This window comes from Herpailurus yagouaroundi, unplaced genomic scaffold (assembly GCF_014898765.1).
Source record: "Herpailurus yagouaroundi ecotype Mexico unplaced genomic scaffold, PumYag 188, whole genome shotgun sequence".
Classification (NCBI taxonomy): domain Eukaryota; kingdom Metazoa; phylum Chordata; class Mammalia; order Carnivora; family Felidae; genus Herpailurus; species Herpailurus yagouaroundi.
This window is the reverse complement of record NW_024412419.1, coordinates 30,806,948-30,827,347: the sequence shown is the minus strand read 5'-3', so window position 1 is coordinate 30,827,347 and position 20,400 is coordinate 30,806,948. Positions and strand designations below refer to the sequence as shown.

The 20,400-nt window shown below is 37.2% G+C and overlaps 1 protein-coding gene across 2 annotated transcripts in view; it reads left to right on the top strand.

Moving 5' to 3' along the window:
- The window catches only part of PRKD3 (protein kinase D3), an 87,618-nt gene that overhangs the window by 49,384 nt on the left and 17,834 nt on the right, over positions 1-20,400 (top strand). For both annotated transcript variants that reach the window (XM_040496517.1, XM_040496518.1), the window contains exons 7-12: positions 5,008-5,085; positions 8,427-8,610; positions 10,037-10,160; positions 11,837-11,914; positions 12,982-13,258; positions 16,121-16,173. In XM_040496517.1, coding sequence (XP_040352451.1) covers positions 5,008-5,085; positions 8,427-8,610; positions 10,037-10,160; positions 11,837-11,914; positions 12,982-13,258; positions 16,121-16,173 — 794 coding nt within the window. The remainder of the gene's footprint in view (positions 1-5,007; positions 5,086-8,426; positions 8,611-10,036; positions 10,161-11,836; positions 11,915-12,981; positions 13,259-16,120; positions 16,174-20,400) is intronic.

The window sequence follows — 20,400 nt, the reverse complement described above, 5'->3', positions numbered from 1 at the left end:
GTTATTTTATGTTTTTAAAGATGATTTTAACTTTTGTTTCATATCTCCTTCACAACACTCCTGAACAATATAGTGAAAACCAAAACAGTTTAAAATGTGTTATTAATTATTGAGCCAGGATGGGGTGTAAGTAGCCTGTCTATAAGTTTATGTACTTATTTTTATGTGATTATTTTAACGGTTCTTGGTAACATACTTTTTATATAATAGAAGTGATGTGGAATTGAATTATCTAGTTTTATATAAATAAAACATTAGAATTGAGGTCTTTGCAACATTAAATCCTATTTACAATACAGCATAAAATAATTGTACATAAATTTGACTTAAGTATATGAGAAAACTTTTCTTGGCAATATATGGCAACATGGGAGAACAGCAGATAGAGGACAGGTTGTGCGTTTGTTGCCAGGTAGTTAATAACTATCAGGCAGGCATAATTAAATGTTGAAATTTTATTTCAACAGCTTACTTTTAAATATGAGTTAATATATAAATTAATACTTTAAAATATCAACACTAAAGTATATTGGCAAGCAGCCACTAAGGAATGTTTTGGGAAAGAACATTAATAACAGATGTACAAATTCTAGCCAACGGATAATCTTAGAAAAGGTTGTAAGTAGTGCTGCTCTGCTGAACAGAACAGAAACATTTTAAAACCATCTGCAGAGCAGTACGATAGTTTGTAGAGGACCTAACATAAATATGTAGATTGATGAATTTTGAAATAAAACCAGTTAACTCTGCCACTGGGTTATTGATTTAATTTCTTAGCTCTAAAAAAATAATGTTTCATGCTTGTATTGGTTCAGAAAGTAGCATGTATTGGTTCAGAAATATATATATTTCTGTATAACTAAGCTATTTTAATGATCAGTCAGAAACAATCACTTATTTCAGTGACTTCTTTTTTGTTGTTTTAGTTTTTTTAATATTTATTTATTTTTGAGAGAGAGACGGAGTGTGAGCAGTGGAGGGGCAGAGAGAGAGGGAGACACAGAATCCGAAGCAGGTTCTAGGCTCTGAGCTGTCCACACAGAGCCCGATGTGGAGCTCGAACTCATGAACCTGAGCCAAAGTCAAACTCTTAACTGACTGACCACCCAGGCACCCCAGTGATTTCTATATTTTTAAGATATGAATTAGGATATTAAAAAGTAAAACAGTCATTTTCATTCACTTGTCAAGCTAAGAAAGAAAACAGTAATTTATTTAAAACAGTTACACTGGATCATTTGAGAAGATACACAGTTCCAAGAGCAGCTACTCATTCAATCACCTGTTTTTTTGTTTAAAAAAATTTTTTTTAAGTTTATTTATTTATTTTGAGAGAGAGAGAGAGAGAGGGGAAGGGGCAGAGAGAGAGAATCCCAAGCGGGCTCCATACTGCCAGTGCAAAGCCCAATGTAGGGGCTTGAACCCGCAAACTGTGAGATCATGACCTGAGCTGAAGTTGGACACTTAACTGACTGAGCCACCCACGTGCCCCATCACCTGCTTATTTTCTACTTTGTAATATTAAAACTTCAAGACAGCTTGAAAGCATACATAAAATATAAGAAAATATGAACAAGTTAATAAGAACATGAGTAAGAGTACAGAGAAATAAAAATGCCTGCCATTAGAACCTACCTACTTGCTGCCGACAGGCCACAAATTTGGCTCTACATTTTCAAAGCGAAAATGGAAATCTTGTTATTGTTATAGCTTGCATACCTCATGAGATAAAAAGCAAATCAATTACTTAAGATAAATGGAAGATGTTAATATTAATATCATATATGAATTTTTCTAGGGCCTTTCATTTAAAAAGACAGTGTTATTTAATACAAGTTGGGTCACCCACCAAATTATTAATCATGGGACTTTTTCTTATAATAACCTTTACCTTATGCCATTGGTGTGATACCCAGAACTTTCTTGAATCACAAGGGCTACAAAATCATTCTAAGTCAGGACTTGAAATTATTTTCTTCCGGATATTGCTGGAAGATGGAATTCCAAGGTGGAAGGGCGTAGTAGACAGTAGTAATAGCAGAGGGTCTCAATTTTGGTATCACCTAAAAAACACTTTTAAAACACATTTCTCAGCCCCACTCCCAGAGCTGCTGATGTAATAGGTTTGGAGTGTCACCCAGGAATTTGCATTTCCAACAAGTTCTTTGTAATGCTGATTCTGCTGGTCTGGGAACCAGAGTTTGAGAACCACTGAGTTACTTGTAGTGTTGAATAGCTTGTACCTGACATTCATCTGCAGTGCTATCAACTCTGATGTTCTTGCAGGCTGAGGAGAACTATATATAAAGGTGGGAGACGTGCATGAGAAGCTCATGCCTTTCCTTATAAGGCTGTATAGGAAAGCCCTTACTAATTCCTAATAAAAGCTTGTAGAATCTCAGTCTCTCTTCTGCATATGCACCAGGTCCTAATAATTAGGAACTGAAAGTAAGTGCTTGACATATATTGGAAAGTAGTCAGCCTGAGAAACTGTCAAGGGGAACATGGAAAGATGAGTATGAGTTAATGAAGCTGCCAGCAACATTTTGGCAATGGTTATATGAATAGTATTAGCTTCATTTTACAGATAAAGAAACTGAGCCCTAGAAGAATTGGGGAAGATGGCAGCAAAGTAGGAGGAACCTAGGTTCGCTCATCCCACAGATACAACTAGATAATTATCAAAGCATCCTAAGTGTCCCAGAAATCTACCTGAAGACTGGCAGAACAAACTCTACAACTAAAGGTAGAAAAGAAGCCACAATGAAGAAGGATGGAAGTGTGGGATGTGGTTTAGGGAAGAAATGGATCTTGGCTGCTGTGGAGGAGAGGGAGCCATGGTCATGAGAAGGATGAGAGAGAATGCACAAGGGAATGCACAAGGAGAATGTTTCCTCATCCATTGGCTTGGAAAGCAAGAGGGGCTGAATTACTTGAGTTCTTGCAGTCAGCAGAGATTAAAGCCTGAAGTTTTAAGCATCAGCAGACTGGACTCTGGGAGTCTAGAGGTATTGGGGCTACCTTCAGAGACAAGACAGGCAAACAACCTGGGGGCAGACAGTGTGGAAGCAACAATCTGAAGAATGCCTGGGGCACACAGTGAGGAGATTATTTGCTCTTCTTGGAGCATGCCCCTGAGAAGCAGAGTTCACAAAGAGCCCTTTCTGGGAACAAAGGAGCTGGTGCCATTTTTTTCTCCTGCCAATTAGTGGTCATAGATCAGTAGAATAGAATGGAAAACCCTGAAATGAACCCACAACTGTATGGTCAGTTAATCTTGGACACAGTAGGAAAGAATATCCAGTGGGAAAAAGACAATCTTTTTAACAAATGGTGTTGGGAAAACTGGACAGCAACATGCAAAAGAATGAAACTGGACCACTCTCTTTTACCATACACGAAAATAAACTGAAAGTGGATTAAAAACCTGAGTGTGAGAACTGAAATCATAAAAGCCCTTGAAGAAAGCACAGCAATAATTTCTCTGATATGAGCCATAGCAACTTTTTTCTAGATAGGTCTCCTGACCCAAGGGAAACAGAAGCAAAAATAAACTGTTGGGACCACATCAAAATAAAAAGCTGCTGCACAGCAAAGGAAACAATCATCAAAACTAAAAGGCAGCAACCTATGGAATGGGAGAAGATATTTAAAAATGACCTATCCCATAAAGGGTCAGTACCCAAAATACATAAAAAAGTTATATAACTTCACAGCCAAAAAATGAGTAAGCCAATTAGAAATGGGCAGAAGACATGAATAGACATTTTTCCAAAGAAGACATACAGATGGCCAATAGGCACATGAAAAGATGCTCAACATCACTTATCATCGGGGAAACACAAATCAAAACTACAGTGATATATCACCTCACACCTGTCAGAATGGCTAAAATCAACAACACAAGAAACAAGTTTTCGTCAGGATGTGGTGAAAGGGGTATGCTTTTGCACTTTTGGTGGGAATACAAACTGGTACAGCCTCTCTGGAGAACAGTATGGAAATACCTCAGAAAGTTAAAAATAGGGGCACCTGGGTGGCTCAGTCGGTTAAGCGTCCAACTTTTGATTTCAGCTCAGGTCATGATCCTACAAACTGTGAGATTGAGTCCCATGTTGGTCTCTGTGCTGATAGTGTTGGAGTTTGCTTGGGATTCTCTCTCTTCCTCTCTCTGCCCCTTTCCCACTCATGCTCTCTTTCTCTCAAAATAAATAGACTTAAAAAAAACAAAGTTAAAAATAGAACTACCCAATGATCCAGCAATCCCACCAGAAGTATTTACCCACAGAGTACAAAAGCACTAATTCAGAGAGGTAACATGCACTCTTATGTTTATAATAGCATTGTCTACAATATTTAAATTATGGAAACAGCCATTATCAACAGATTGATGAATGGATAAAGAAGATGCGGCATATATATACAGTGGAATATTAATCAGCCATAAGAAAGAATGAAATCTTGCCACTTGGTAGATGGGGCTAGAGAGAATTATGCTCAGCAAAATAAGTCAGAGAAAGACAAATGCCATATGATTTCACTCATATGTGGAATTTAAAAAACAAAACAAACGAGCAAAGGGGAAAAATAGAAACAAACCAAGAAACAGACTCTTAGCTATAGAGTTAAACATCTTAACTGATGGTTACCAGAGGGGAGGTTGGTAGGGGAAGTGTTAGAAAGGTTATAGGGATTAAGGAGTGCATTGTGATGAGCACTGGGTGATGTATGGAAGTGTTGGATGACTATATTACATACCTGAAACTAATATTACATCATGTTAACTAGCTGGAATTTACATTAAAACTTAAAAAAAATAAATTAAAAAAAAAAGAAATGGAACCCTGAGGAGTTGAATACCTATTAAGAGGTGGCATCAGAATTTGAAACCAGACCTTTATTCCAAGACCTGAGTTCTTAGTAAAGGAAAACTTTAAAAAGTCTCTAAGCATATCTGATACTGCCTGACTTTTTAGATACATTAATAAACCAAATATTTTATTTCAGATTGTAAATTCAACTGCCATAAACGCTGTGCATCAAAAGTACCAAGAGACTGTCTTGGAGAAGTCACTTTCAATGGAGGTAAAATTCTTTTTCTTAATTTGCCTAAACGATCAGAAAAGGTCACAGTTCTTTTGTGTATTATCTTTGTATAAGGTTATATTTGCATGTTTTATTTTGTTTACTTTGTTTCTTAAACTTTGGCTTTTTAAATTTAATAATCAAGGAAAATACAGATAATCAGTAAAGGTACACTTATTGTATTGTATTTTATCTTATTTTATTTATGCCTTCCCATTTTTCCTATAGCCACCTACCATTTGTAGTCTAATGTTGCCAGTGGTGTTGCACATTTTCTTCCATCCTTAGACATAAAATACTTCTTTTTACACCCTGCTGTTGTCCCTAGAGGTGTTCATAGTTTTAATACTGACTGCTTCTGTGTGCCAGGCACAGTTCTGTACTCTTTACATACATTGATATTTAAACCTAAGAACAGCCCTTTGAGTTAAGTATTTACAGATGAGTAAACTTGGGCACAAATACATTGAATAAGTTGCCCAAGAAATATAGCCAACAGTTTATAGAGTTGGGATTTGAACCCATATGATCTGGCTTCTTAGTCCATAGTCATTAGAACACATTGTGCTGCCTCACTGTCTCTTTCTCCATCAAATAATCATTTGCTAAACATATTCCCTCATATGCCTTTTTCTTTTCTTTTTTCAAGATTATATAGTGATTATGTTTTTGGAGGGAAGGAATAATGATTCCAAGCATAATTTTTTTGTATTGTTTGCCTGTAATATATATATTTTTTTCAATATATGAAGTTTATTGTCAAATTGGTTTCCATACAACACCAGTGCTCATCCCAAAAGGTGCCCTCCTCAATACCCATCATCCAAGCATAATTTTTATTTAACATTTACAGGACTGGTAAAAATTAAATGTAAGTAGTTCTGTAGGATGAAAAGTATAAGGAATGGAAATTGAATTTCTTAAGATTTTAATGTTTTCTTTTATGGCATTTTTTTTTTAAGTTTATTTATTTTGAGAGAGACAGTGCGAGGGTGGGGGGCAGAGAGAGAGGGAGATAGAGAATCACAACCTGGCTCTACACTGTCAGTGCAGAGCCCAACTTTGGGCTCAAACTCACAAACCATGAGATCATGACTTGAGCCAAAACCAAGAGTCGGTCGCTCAACTGACTGGGCCACGCAGGCGCCCCTGTGGCATGTTTTTTATGGTTGCTATTTAACACCATTGACAGATCGTGATTGGTTTTCTTATTTGGGTTACTCTGAATTAATGCAGCTTTGCTATAGACTAAAGTTTCCTCCAGATTTATGGTTCATGTATTTTTGTACTTTACTACTGTTTGACAGATGAATATGAAATACTATTTATATTGGTTTTAATGTATACTAAGTAGTTTGAACATCTTTCAAATGGTTACTGGTTCTTAAGGGGTTTTTTTTTTCCCCTATAAATTATCTGTTCACATGTTTTGTCCATTTTTCTGTTTATTTGTTACTGATTTGCAGGGAGTTGTTGATAATTCTACCTAATAGTTCTTTGTCAGTTATACTTGATGTAAATACCTTCTCTGAGTTCTGGATTATCATTTTTTTAAGCAGTGTTATTGAGAAACTTTGCATACTTGGCACATTTAGTTTATTCACAAAGTTAGGCATCTATCAGTGCAGTCCAGTGTTAGGACATTTTTCATTACCCTGAAAAGAAACTCCATACACATTAGGAGTCACTCGTCGCTCTTCCCCACTAGCCTATGGCAACCACTAATCAACTTTCTACCGCTGTGGGTTTGTCTATTCTAAGCTTTTCATACAGATGAAATCATAATATGTAGTCTTTTGTGACTGGTTTCTTGGACCTAGCTTAATGTTTTCAGGGTTCCTCCATGTTGTAACATGTATCAGTACTCGTTCTGCTTTGTTGATGAATAGCATTCCTCTGCATGAAGATACCACATTTTATGTATCTGTTCACCAGCCAGTTGATGGACATTTGAGCTGTATCCACTTTGGGGCTATTATGAATAATGCTGCTATGAACATTTTGAGTACAATTTCTGTGGACATATGTTTTCATTTCACTTGGGTAGATACCTAGTTGTGGAATTGTTGAGTCATATGGTAACTCCGTGTTTTAAAATTTTGAGGACTGCCAAACTGTTTTCCAAAGCAGCTGCAGTATTTTACACTCACTTTACCAGCAGTGTATGAGGATTCTAGTTTTTCTGAAAGCTCACCACCACTTGTTATTATCTGTCATTTGGATTGTTGCCATCCTACTGAGTATGAAGTAATACTTCCTTGTGGTTTTGATTTGCATTCGTGGATGGCTAATTGATATCCACATCTTTTCACATACCTGTTGATCATTTTTACATTTGCTTTGGGAAATCTCTATTACTCTGGTCCTTTGCCCATTCAACTGGTTATTTCTTTTTTTATTATCAAGTCTTAAGAGTTCTTTAAACATTTGAGATACAAGTCCCTTATTTGATATATGATATGTAAATACTTTTTTCCCTTCTGTTGGGCAGACTTTTTGCTTTTTTGAGGTATCATTTGAAGCACAAAGGTTTTTAATTATAATCAAGTCCACTTGAATTTTTCTTCTGTCACTTATATTTTTGGTATTCTATCTGGAAGGCTTTGCATAACCCAAGGTCACAAAGATTTACTCCTATGTTTTCTTCTAAGAGTTTTATAGATTTAACTCCTACATTTAGATCTGTGATCCACTTTAAGTTAATTTTTGTATTTGGTTTACAAAAGAGGTCCAGTTTCACCTTTTTGCATGTAGATAATCCAGTTCTCCCAGCACCATTTTTGGAACAGACTATTTATCTTTCCCCAACAAATTGCCCTGGACCAGTTAACCCAACATACAATAGTGGTGGCTAATTTTTTGCTTTGCTTCTAGTATCTTTTGTCATACAGAAATTTAAGTTCTAATTATTAAAAAAATTTTTTTAATGTTTTTATTTATTTTTGAGAGAGAGAGAGAGCAAGCAGAGTAGGAGCAGAGAGAGAGAGGGAGACACAGAATCTGAAGCAAGCTCCAGGCTCTGAGCTGTCAGCACAGAGCCTGATGCGGGGCTCGAACTCAAGAGTTGTGAGATCATGACCTGAGCCGAAGTCAGACACTCAACTGACTGAGCCGCCCAGGCGCCCCTAAGTTCTGTTTAAGCAAATTAATTAATTTTCTGCCTTAGGGTATGTGCATTTTATATCTTCCTTAATTAAATACCTCTTTATCCATAAAGATATTTTCCTATTTTCATTAAGAGTTTTAAAACCTTTTTTTTTCACATTTCATATACTTTTTCTATTTACATGTATTGCTCTCCCATTAATATGAAACTCTGAATTCATTTAAAACTTTGCCAGAACCTTCCAGTCTGGGAACAGATACAGATATACCAATGGATATTGACAGTAGTGACATGAACAGTGATGGTAGCCGGGGCTTGGATGACATTGAAGAACCATCTCCTCCAGAAGATAAAATGTTCTTCTTGGATCCGTCTGATCTTGATGTGGAAAGAGATGAGGAAGCTGTGAAAACCATCAGGTAATGCACGTGTGTGTATTGCAAGCCACTTCGAAATGCAGGATTAGTCCAGGTGCTTCATTAAGAAAGAAAAAGCCACATTTCTTTCAGTGGAACCTAGAATGTAATTTACAATCCAGTTAAAGTATTGCTAATTCCTTTACATGCACCACAGTATTTCTGAAATAAATTATACACTCTTGCCATCTACTCAAGATGGGAAAGTATGAGAATCCTTGTTAAAGAGAAAAATGCTTTATTTAAATGTAGTCTAGATATTATATCTGGCTGTGGAACAGCCACCACAAGGTGCCGGAATTAAACTATCAATTAAAGCAACCAGCTTCTTCATTTAGGCAAATTATCAGATGTTAGAAACACCGGTGAGAATATATACCTGCCGAATGTTGCACAGAGATGATGGTGACAAATTTGGGGGCAGTTTTCATTTTACCACAATTAGACTGTTAGCACTTTGCAAAATGCTATTGGATTATAAAACTTATAAATATCCCCTTATGTTTATAGAAATTCAGTTTTTTGTGTATACAGCTTTGTAGGATACACTACTTTGTAATAAAATGTGAATATTTTGGCAGGTTTTGTTCTTCACTGGCAACAAAGAAGTATTTAGAGAAAATAGATCATTTAACTGAGTGGTCATTTATTCATTTTGGCTTGTCATTAGATTGCAGCTATTATCATTATGAACTAAAACCTACTGTTTACCCAGTTTGGAGACTGTGAAGAGAACTTAGCTAGCTTCCTAATCATGAATATTTCATAATTTAAGAGAAAATATTTAACTGAGTTTCAAATTGAAAAACCATGTATTTTTCACACATATCCCGTCAAATTGTTCTTTTACTTCCAGCTGTGCTGTTTCTGACCCATGTTTCAATATTACCTGATTTGACGCAGTACTTTATTTTATTGTCTTAATTGGTAGCTATAAATCATTTTATTAGTATCTATTAGAAATACTTTTTCCTAACAACATGAAAAATGGAATTTGACATTTGAACCATGTGATTTTGTGAATAGGTATACTTGCTTTTTACCTTGTTACGAATTTACTAATTAATCATGCTGCCTAGGACAAAAGAACCTTTCTGAACAGCAGTCCCAAATGAGACCCTCTTCCAGGCTTCCAGATCTTCCAGTTGGGGAAGATTCTTTCTGCTCTGTTCATTGTTTTGTGTTGGGACCTTCCAAAAAATATTGATGACACATAATGAGGACTTTCAGGATTGTCTTAGTCTTTTATAAATCAACTGTGTATCATCATGAAAGGATTAATTTCTTTTTCTTAACCTATTTCTGTAAGATATTTTGAAAAAATTTAGCTCAGTTATCTTTAAAAAGGCCAGTGAGCTTACAGTATTCATAGGATTTTTTAAAAATTCAAATTATCAATATTTTATCATAAATGTTAAATGTTTTGTAGTCCGTCAACAAGCAGTAATATTCCGCTGATGAGGGTTGTACAGTCCATCAAGCACACAAAGAGGAAGAGCAGCACGATGGTGAAGGAAGGGTGGATGGTCCATTACACCAGCAGGGACACCCTGGTCAGTAGTCACAGATATTTTAATATGGTAGTGAAAGTTTGTTACGTACTTTATTTTGTGCATTTTTAAAATCAAAATGAGGATGTAATATGTATTAAGACATAGTATATTGGAACTGTAGTTACATTTGTAAAGAGTTCTCAAAAGACAGAACGTTGAAATATCTTTACAAACCAGTAGAGCAGTAGAGATTCAGAAGAGGTCTGGGGATATAACATCAAATACAAAATCCATGAAATAAATAATAAGAGGGACTTCACTATAATTATAAACTCCTGCTCTGCGAAAGACAGTATCAAGAGAATAAGACAACCACTGGCTAGGAGGAAGTATTTACAAAAGAGACATCTGATGAAAGACTTCTCTAAAATATACAAAGAACACTTAAAACTCAACAGTAAGAAAACAAACAACCCAATTAAAAAATGAGTCAAAGACCTTAACATATACCTCACCAAAGAAGATCTGTACAGATGGCAAACAGGCATATGATGAAGATGTTCCACATCATATGTTGTCAGGGAGATGCAAATTAAAACAACAGTGAGATACCACTACACGCTTATTGGAATGACCAAAATCTGGAACACTGTCGACACCAAATGCTGGCAAGGATGTAGGGCAACACAAACTTTCATTCATTGCTGATGGGGATGCAGTGGTATAGATACTTTGGAAGACTGGTGGTTTCTTACAAATTATGGGCTTTGTGATTATGATGTGTCAGTGTAGGTTCATCAGTTGTAGTGGATGTACCACTCAGAAGAAGGATGTAGGTCACAGGAATGCTCTGCATGTGTGGGCACAGGGGATATATGAGAAATCTCTGTACCTTCCCTTTAATTAGGCTATGAACTTAAAACGGCCAAAATCTTCATTTTACAAAATTATTTTAAGAAACATTAAAAAAAAAAAAAAGCCACGTGTCAAAAAAAGCAAAGACAAATGACAAACTGAAAAAAGTATTCTGAAGTCATGTTTCTAGACAAGGATTCACTTCATGATATGTAAAGGATACCAACAAATTGATTCAAAAAAAATACAAACAGTCAAAGAATGGGCAAATAATATCTACAGAGTTCACAGGCAGGAAAATACAAGTGACTTTTAAAGATGAGAGCTTGATCTCATATTTAATAAAAAGTACAATTTAAAATTTCACTGAATTACCTTTTTTTTATCAGTACAGCAAAGATCAAAAAGTTTAGTGACATACTAGATTAGTGAAGATTTGAGTAAATAGGTACTCATGTTGCTGATAAAACTATAAATTGGATCAAATCATATGTAGGATAATTAATAGTGTCAAGGAGAATTACATGTGTACATATCTTTTGACCTGGCAAGCCAGTAGGTAAATTAGAAATGTAGCCTACAGATGAATTACATATCAGTGCATGTATACCACACGTATATTTGCACGTGCTCACATAAAGTTCCCTAAAAGGATTCCCAGAAACCTACTACCGTTGCTTACGTGGGGTAGGGTGGACTCGAGTATGCTTATGACTACATATCCTTTTTCTGTTTGCAGAATTTTGACCCCCGTGAATTTTAAACCTATTCAGACATACAAACGTATGAGTATAAATGAAAGGAAAAAGAAAGAAAGGTACAGGTACTTTGGAAGAATCATTATTTTTATACCTAACAGTTGTATGCCCTTTATTTTATAGAGGAAGAGGCATTATTGGAGACTGGACAGCAAATGTCTCACATTATTTCAAAATGAATCTGGATCAAAGTATTATAAGGTAAAGATTCCACATTTAAAAAAATAACATACATTAAAATATCATATGTTTTCCAGGTATATTAAAGTAATATTTGTTAGTTATTATATTGGCATATACTGTGTATTATGACTCTGTCTAATATCGCTTATAAGTCACTCTTGAGTTCCTTGTTGAAACAGTTTTCCCCCACCCTCCATTTCATCCCCCACAGCAGCCCTGCTACCAAAGGATGTTTTTTGTTGTGTGTTCCTTTGGTCTTGGCCTTCCTGTCAGGTTGCTGCTGATTTCCTTCTGGACACGATTTAGATCGGGCTGTTCATGATCATTGCCTGTCCAGAAGAGGCCAGTGTGGTATCCATGTTCTCCCTGCTCCATTTGATCTTAGGCCCCGATTCCCACATGCTGCTGCTTCGCTTTTGTATAAGTCTTCTTTGCCTGGCTTGTTCCACACTTGGCCATGTCACAGACCGACACCAAACAAAATTGTAAGTGGAGCGATTGTATCCTTAAGAGAGATCAGAAACTGATGACTTTGAGCTGGTTGGGTTCTTTTAAATAGGTTTTTTGGGTGTGTTTTTTTTTTTTTTTTTTTTTTTTTTTTTTGCCTCAGGGAGTAGACTACACATACAGAGTTGTTACAGTTGTGGGCAGAACCAGAATGGAGTGCGTGAACAGCCTGTGCTAGTGTTCTCCTTTTGCTGTTGTTTTTGCTTTGTTTTCCTTTGAGGGCTGCATCTTGCAGACAGCAGCTGGCAGAGAAGTAATTGTTGAGTTGATTTAATGACAGTTGGAAAGGGACAAGTGTTGGATACAGTGGCGGTTAACTCTCCCCAGTCCTCTCCTTCCTTGCATTCTAACAACCTGCTATAGGCTGGAACACTGGGTTAGTATGCTCCAGGCTCTGCCTTTGGCAGATCACTGATGGCAGATACTACTGTAAGACTTGACTGCGTGCTCCATGTACCACATACTTGTGTTCATCTTAGTGCATTCGCTAGAAATGTGTATCTTTGATCGTTTAGCGTATTTGAAAATAAAAACAAAGATGTATTTATATTTTTTAATGCTTGATTTTTTTACTGCAGGAAATTCCACTTTCAGAAATTCTCCGCATATCTTCGCCACAAGATTTCACAAACATTTCACAAGGCAGCAACCCACACTGTTTTGAAATCATCACTGACACTATGGTATACTTTGTTGGGGAGAACAATGGAGACAGTTCCCACAATCCTGTTCTTGCTGCCACTGGAATTGGAGTTGATGTAGCACAGAGCTGGGAAAAAGCAGTTCGCCAAGCTCTCATGCCTGTTACCCCTCAAGCAAGTGTTTGCACTTCTCCGGGGCAAGGGAAAGATCACAGTAAGCAATAAGCTTGTTGATGGCTTTTTCCCCCCTTTGGTTCTTAAGCGTTTTGTGGGTGTGGTTGTGTTTATGTATTTCTAACGCTCATTTTAAGCTTCATCGTTAGTAACCAATACTGCGGGTTAATTCCTTTATACAATTCACGTTGGTTATAGTGTATACATACAACCCCCAGTATGAAAGAAAAGGTTCCAGAGTCAGTCTCCCTCTCCAGGCTCTGCCAACCTATTAGGTGATCTTAGGCAAAACTTCACCTCTCTGTGATAGTACCTACTTTGTGGGGTTGTCAGCATTCGAGGAAAGAGAACCAGTAAGGAATAGAACAGTCTTTGGTTTCCATGAACTCTCAGTGGATTAAACTAAATTGCTAATATTAGTATTTTGCTTCATGGTGGGATATAAACAGGTGATCAAGAGTTACGGTTCACGTCATACTTGTGAAATCTATGAAGCCAGAAATGCTGTTTTTCTTTTAACTGAATTAAGACATTCAGAAATACTAAAAAAAATTGTTGAAACACATGTTCTTTGCACCAACAAAATTTATAAAATAAAAGCTAAATTCTGTAAAGGATCAAGTGAAAGCCATAATACAATGTCACTTTTACGCCATTGGTATTATGTTATTTCTGGGGAAACACCATTTATTAGACAGATATATTTAAATTGAAATAGGTATCAACCAGTTCCTACATGTACTTTATTTCTGTTCAACTGTATTATTTTGTGCACCTATTCTTGGCATTATGTTAGGCTCTGAGCTAGAGTATTAAGGGAGAAATTAAGGGAGATAGGACACACATACATAAGTAAGTGTTAGGTAGCAGCATAAAGCAGTAGTGCGCAAAAATGAGTAATGCATTACTTGGAGGATGCGGATATGGATAGAAGGAGTAAGCAGAGACTTCATGATTTGGATCTTGACCTTGGATCCCAAGTAGGTTAGGATAGGAAAAGCTAAAAGGGAACGGTAGAGAGCTAGTGTTATTCTAGTTAAGGAGACAGGTGTGATCAATGGGATGAAGATAATGACCGTGACCATGTTTGGTGTTTAACATTGATTCTAAGAGGATGAATTAATGGATATTTACAGTGCTGCTAAAGTTTTGGGGGATTTTAGACAGAACTCTGATAACCTAACTAAAGCCATGGACCTATTCCCCCAGAAAATAATACAGGAGCATACATACAAATTTTATGTATAACTGGATGTGGGAACCTCCTCTAGCCCATCATCCATGGACCTCCTCCCTCGGGTTGAGAATCTCGAAAAGCAGAAGGGTTGCGTGAGAGTGCTAGAGAATGATGCACAGTCGTGCCGCTTACTGTCTGTGTGACCTTGGTCTCTACAGTCTCTCATCTAAAGTGTGAATCATAATAAATGCATACAATGCACGTAGCACAGTTCCTGATGCACTGGTAATACTGTTGTTGTTGCTGCTGCTGCTTTTTGTGGTGTAAAGTTCTGGGAAGCAAAGAAATTAAAACTGGGTGGAGCTGGACAGTGGAGGCCTTTGAAACAATCTGCGTTGACACTAGGAAACCGGAACAATTGGAAAGCATAGTGTTAGATACTTCTGTATCGTTGATGCTGTGCCTTTTTTGTTTCATTGATATTTAATATTTTAATTATTTAAAATATTTTAAGATTGATTTAATATTTTTAAATGCAGGCTTTGACAGTCATTTTTTGATGCATAGTTTTTGATGCATAGTTTGCTTACATTTTGTTAATTTTTGTATTTGGGATTGTAAAGGAAATTTCATATTGTCTTTGAGTTGTCTCCAAGATTCTAGATGTTTGAGACCTAATCTCTTACTCACTTCCCATGCTGCCTTTTTCTCTTGTCAGTTACTTCCGTTGCGTACCAAAATAATACAAACATTTGAATTTTACAGCATTATGGAATATAAGATGAAGAAGTCCTTCCTATACACTTGTAACGCCCCCCCTTATTCCTGGTCCTATACCTCCTCCTTCAGAAGACCATTATGAACAATTTGGTGTATATTTCTTGCTTTGGGGAGAAGGGAAGCTTATGTTATCTGTGCTGTATTGTTATATTTTATTTTTGTAGAAAAGTGTGGTCATACTCTTTGTTCTTTTTGGAACTGGCTTTTATCCACTATTTAATATATATCAGATATATTTCAATGCTAGTATATGTAGATTTGTCTAATTTTTAATTTTAATTTTTTAATTTTTAAAAAAGTTTTTGTAATGTTTTTGAGAGAGAGACAGAGAGCATGATGGGAGGGGGGCAGAAAGAGAGGGAGACAGAATCTGAAGCAGGCTGTTAGCCCAGAGCCTGACACAGGGCTTGAACTCATGAACCACGAGATCATGACCTGAGCCAAAGTCAGACGTTTAACCGACTGAAGCACCCAGACACCCCAAATTTTATTATTACTAAAGTAATGCATGCTTTTTATGTTTTAGAAAAGGAAGGCAGTATAGAAGTGTATAAAGAGCAGGCTTTGTTCCCCAACCCTACTTCTCTCACTCATCGGAAGTATCATTTTCTTCATCAAATGCTGCTACTACCTTACAACTTGCCTTTCTAACTTAATATGCTGTGGATAGCATTCTAACTCAGTATTATAGCTCTACACCATTAAATGTTTAGATAGGATTTCTTTGTGTGGATGTTTCATATTTTATTTAACCAGTTTCCTGTTACTGGGTTAGTATTGTGTGTGTGGATAAATTTTTTTAAAGAACATAATTAGCCAATTTTTAATTCAGCCAGTTTATAAAACTTAATGTACTGTGGGCACTTGCATGTCAGCAGATGTTAATATTATTAAGTCCTATAACAATTTTGTTCTTTGCTCTTACATCGTTCTTCTGTTTTACAGAAGATTTATCTACTAGTATCTCTGTATCTAACTGTCAGATCCAGGAAAATGTGGTAAGTAAAAATTGAAAATTATAGCTAAGATATGCAAATTGGATAATTAAAATAGGTAAATGAAGATGTGAAAATCAGTTCAAGAGATAAAAAACAAACTCTTAAACACAGAGAGCAAACTGGTGGTTGCCAGAGAGGAAGTGAATGGGGGGATGGGGAAATAGAGGGGATTAAGAATGCATTTATCCTGATGAGCACTGAGAAACATATAGAACTGTTGAAACTAATATAACACTGTATGCTAATTATACTTGAATTAAAAAAATATATATATGGGGCGCCTGGGTGGCTCAGTCGGTTAAGCATCCAACTTCGGCTCAGGCCATGATCTCGCGGTTTGTAGGTTCGAGCCCCGCGTTGGGCTCTGTGCTGGCAGCTGGAGCCGGGAGCCCGCTTTGGATTCTGTGTCTCCCTCTCTCTTGGCCCCTCCCCCGTTCGTGCTCTGTCTCTCTCTGTCTCTCAATAATAAATAAACGTTAAAGAAAATTCAAAAAAATAATAATTCTTAGGCCAAAGTATTGACCAGTTGGCCTAAAGACACCAGGCAGGCTAGTCTTCGGGGCTGGTAACTTCTTTAAGGAATTCTGCCTTATGAAGGAAAGTGTGGCAGATTTTTTTAACTGTGAAAATAAAGTTAACTTTTTCATAAGTGTTAGTAGACTATTACATAGTGACAGACTAGTTCAAAGAGAAGGGAGAGACCACTTCTTTCTGGGTCAGCAGAGAAAGCTTCCTACAAGAAGTGAATCCTGAGCTGTGCCCAAGTGGATGGAAAGGGATTTTGACTCAAGGGCTGAGAGGGTGAGGGCAGGGAATACTACTTCATACAAGACAGGGACCAGGATGGGCACATAGAAAGAAGCAGGACATACAGGACTTGTAAGGAATAGTGAATAGGTTCAGTTTGGCTGGTGTATATATGTAGGTATGTGCTGAGGATTTAACAGGGGTCAGCAAACTTTCTTTTTTTTTTTTTTTTAACATTTATTTATTTTTGAGACAGAGAGAGAGCATGAACAGGGGAGGGTCAGAGAAAGAGGGAGACACAGAATCTGAAACAGGCTCCAGGCTCTGAGCTGTCAGCACAGAGCCCGACGCGGAGCTCGAACCCACGGACCGCGAGATGGTGACCTGAGCCGAAGTCGGACGCTTGACCGACTGAGCCACCCAGGCGCCCCAGCAAACTTTCTGTAAAGGGATAGATAGTAAATATCTTAGGCTTTGTGGACCACACCCAATTACTTGATTCTGCCATGGTAGTGAGAAAGCAGCCTTAGTACAGAAAGGAATGAGCATGGCTGCGTTCCAATAAACCTGCATTTATGGACCCTTGATTTTGAACTTTATGTCACTTTCATGTGTCGAAAGATACCATTATTTTCTCTTTTTTAACCATTTAAAAATGTAAAATCTATTCTTTGATCAGGAGTCTGTACAAAAAGACCCAGCAGACCTACCAACTAGTTTGCCAACCATGGATTAGAAAGAAAAAAGGCTAGAAAAAGAAGTCCTAAAATATTTCATTGACTATATATAAATTTCTCTGATAAAAACCTCTCACCATCTTCCACCTGGGGCATCCAGCTGTTCTAGCTCTTAGCATATAAACGTTGCCTATTCTAGGATTGCGGTGAAGACACGTTATCCAGTGGCGCTATGGGAAATAGAGGGTCTCAAGGAGATGTAAATCTGTGTATCTCTTGTTGTAGTGGCAGGTACGAGAGATACCAGATTCTCGGGGAGGGAAGGAGGAGTAACAAGAATGTGAGGTCACTAACTTTGAAGGAGCTTGAGGGACATGCACATTCATAGCTGAAAAGGGGAAAGGTTTAGAGCTGATCTTTGTGAAAAAACCTTTTCTGGCAGCTATTATTTGAATAGCACATGTCCCTTCATCTAATTTGATTAGAACCAAAATTTGGTTAAACAAAAAGTTGATTAAAGTTAGGAAGCATATAAAAATGATTCTTACAAACCTTAAAATTTTCATTATAACTTAAAACATACCTATGCACATTCATTTGCTGTTGTCACAGGACTGAGATTCTTATGGGTCTGCTAAGCAGACTTGCACTTTGTCTTTCTTGTGTCAGTCACATCTGTAATGCAGTTCCAATGGTAACCACCCAGATTTCGTGCAGACTTCACAGACTAAGGGTACAAGTTCCCAAAAGGCTGCCCGCACTTGAGACACCAGCCACAAGTGCAGGGGTCTCCAGGTCACCCGTACTTCTGACCAACTGGCTACAAATCCGGAGGATTCCCACGAACCCACACTGAGGTTCGGTAATTCACTAGAGTGACTCTGAGAACGCAGGAAAGCTCTGGACTTCTGATTACAGCTTAAGTGTAAAAATCGGGACCAGCCAACTAAAGACACCTAGGGTGCGGTTTGGGAGGGTTCTGAATGTAGAGCTTCTGCGTTCTCTTGCTGAAGTCCGGGTATGCAACCCTACCAGCACATAGATGTGTCACCAGCCCCGAGAGTTACCTGGATTGTGGTGTCCAAAGGTTTTTTTTGAGTTTCGTTAAGTATGATTGACTGAATCATTGGCTACCTGATTGAACTCAGTCTCCTGCCCCCTCGTGTCCTCCCCTGAGTTTGGACTGTTCAAAGCCCCAATCCTCTAATCACGTGGTTAGTCTTTCCAGTGATATTTCCTCATCCTAAGTCATCTTGTTAGCTTAACACAGGTGTGATCCAAAGGGCTCATGTATTACATGAATGAGATATTCCTGTGACTTGGGAAATTCCCAGGATTTAAGAGTCTCTCTCTAAGAAACCAGGGGAAAAGGCCAGTCAAATTCTTATTATACAACACCCATAATATCTATAATTTCCTATTTTTGTTTCTTTAAAGTAGAGCCAGGGATACTTGTGAAATATTCTGAGAACAGAATCCGCACTCCCCCAATCTGGAGTTTGTAAAACTACTTAGTTTTCATAGAAATCTTGTGTGTTTCATTGACTTATCAAATATATTTATATTTAATTTTTGTGTAATCTATAACAAGTACATTTGGCAAAATGGTTTGGGGAATCAATTCAGTTTTAAGAGCTACTCATTGGGATACCGGCCACAAGCATTTTGTTAGGCTGTGGTAGACATCAGACAATATATGCTTTTCAGAGGGAGTGGAGAGTGTAGGTTATTCTGGTGAGTTAGTAAAAGAAAAGGTGTTAGGATAGCCTCTAATGTAGTACTTATTTGACCCTGATATGTCCTGAATTCCTTATCTTTTTAATAGATTTTTCTGCTTCCCAAATACATCATAAGGCTCTTAACTAGGTCTCTTCCACAAATTAGCTACCTTTTGCAGAGCCCTGTGTACAGTTAGGGCTCAATAAATATTGATGATAATCATAAAATCATAGGCATTTTTTAAATTAGGAGGAACCTAGGGATGTAGACCAATACTTTTTTTTTACAGATGAGAAAACGTCCCAGGGGAGTCAACAATTTAAGATTATCTAATTAAAACAAATTAGGAAATCAGATTTATGGAATTACTGATTTTTATATGCTAAGCACTGGACTTGACACTTTGTAGATATCTTTATTTACTTTGCTTAAAAATCCAGTGAAATAGGTGTTACTATATTCCCTTTACCAATTGAGAAAATTGAGGCCTATGTGATTCTATTTGAGTTACTACCGTGAGACAGGCACTGGCTGGGAATGTAAGAGCCACAGAGATCGAGCCCCTGACTTCATGCAGACTGGCACAGACCCCAAACAAAAGGGAGACCGGGATCGAAGAGCTGTGGAGGGGACCGGGGATTGCCCTCCCAAGAATAATCCGACAGCAGCAACCACCACCAAGAGAGAGCGGGGCAGGGGAGAAGATTGGGGAGTGGGTCTCACTGACAGACTTTCTCACACATACGCTGTCAGCCTAATTTCGATAATATGAACCTTGTAAGTTTTTCTCTCAAATCAAAGATAGCAAATTTCTTTGATGGTGAAATAAGTAAAATACTGTTCTTAATTTTTTATGTTAATTTACTGTTTATAGATGATTACTTAATAAATGCATGATGTCTTTTATTCAAGGCATTCCCCCACCCCCCCAAAGATCTTGCTGAATATATTATACTTGCATATGAAGAGTCATAGTAAAACTGGGCTTTTCTAGGACATGGGAAGTCTATATTCATAAAATATTTGTTATGAAAATTAGCTGCCTCATAAAAATAAAAATGTGTTTAAGTGTTAGAATGAAGAG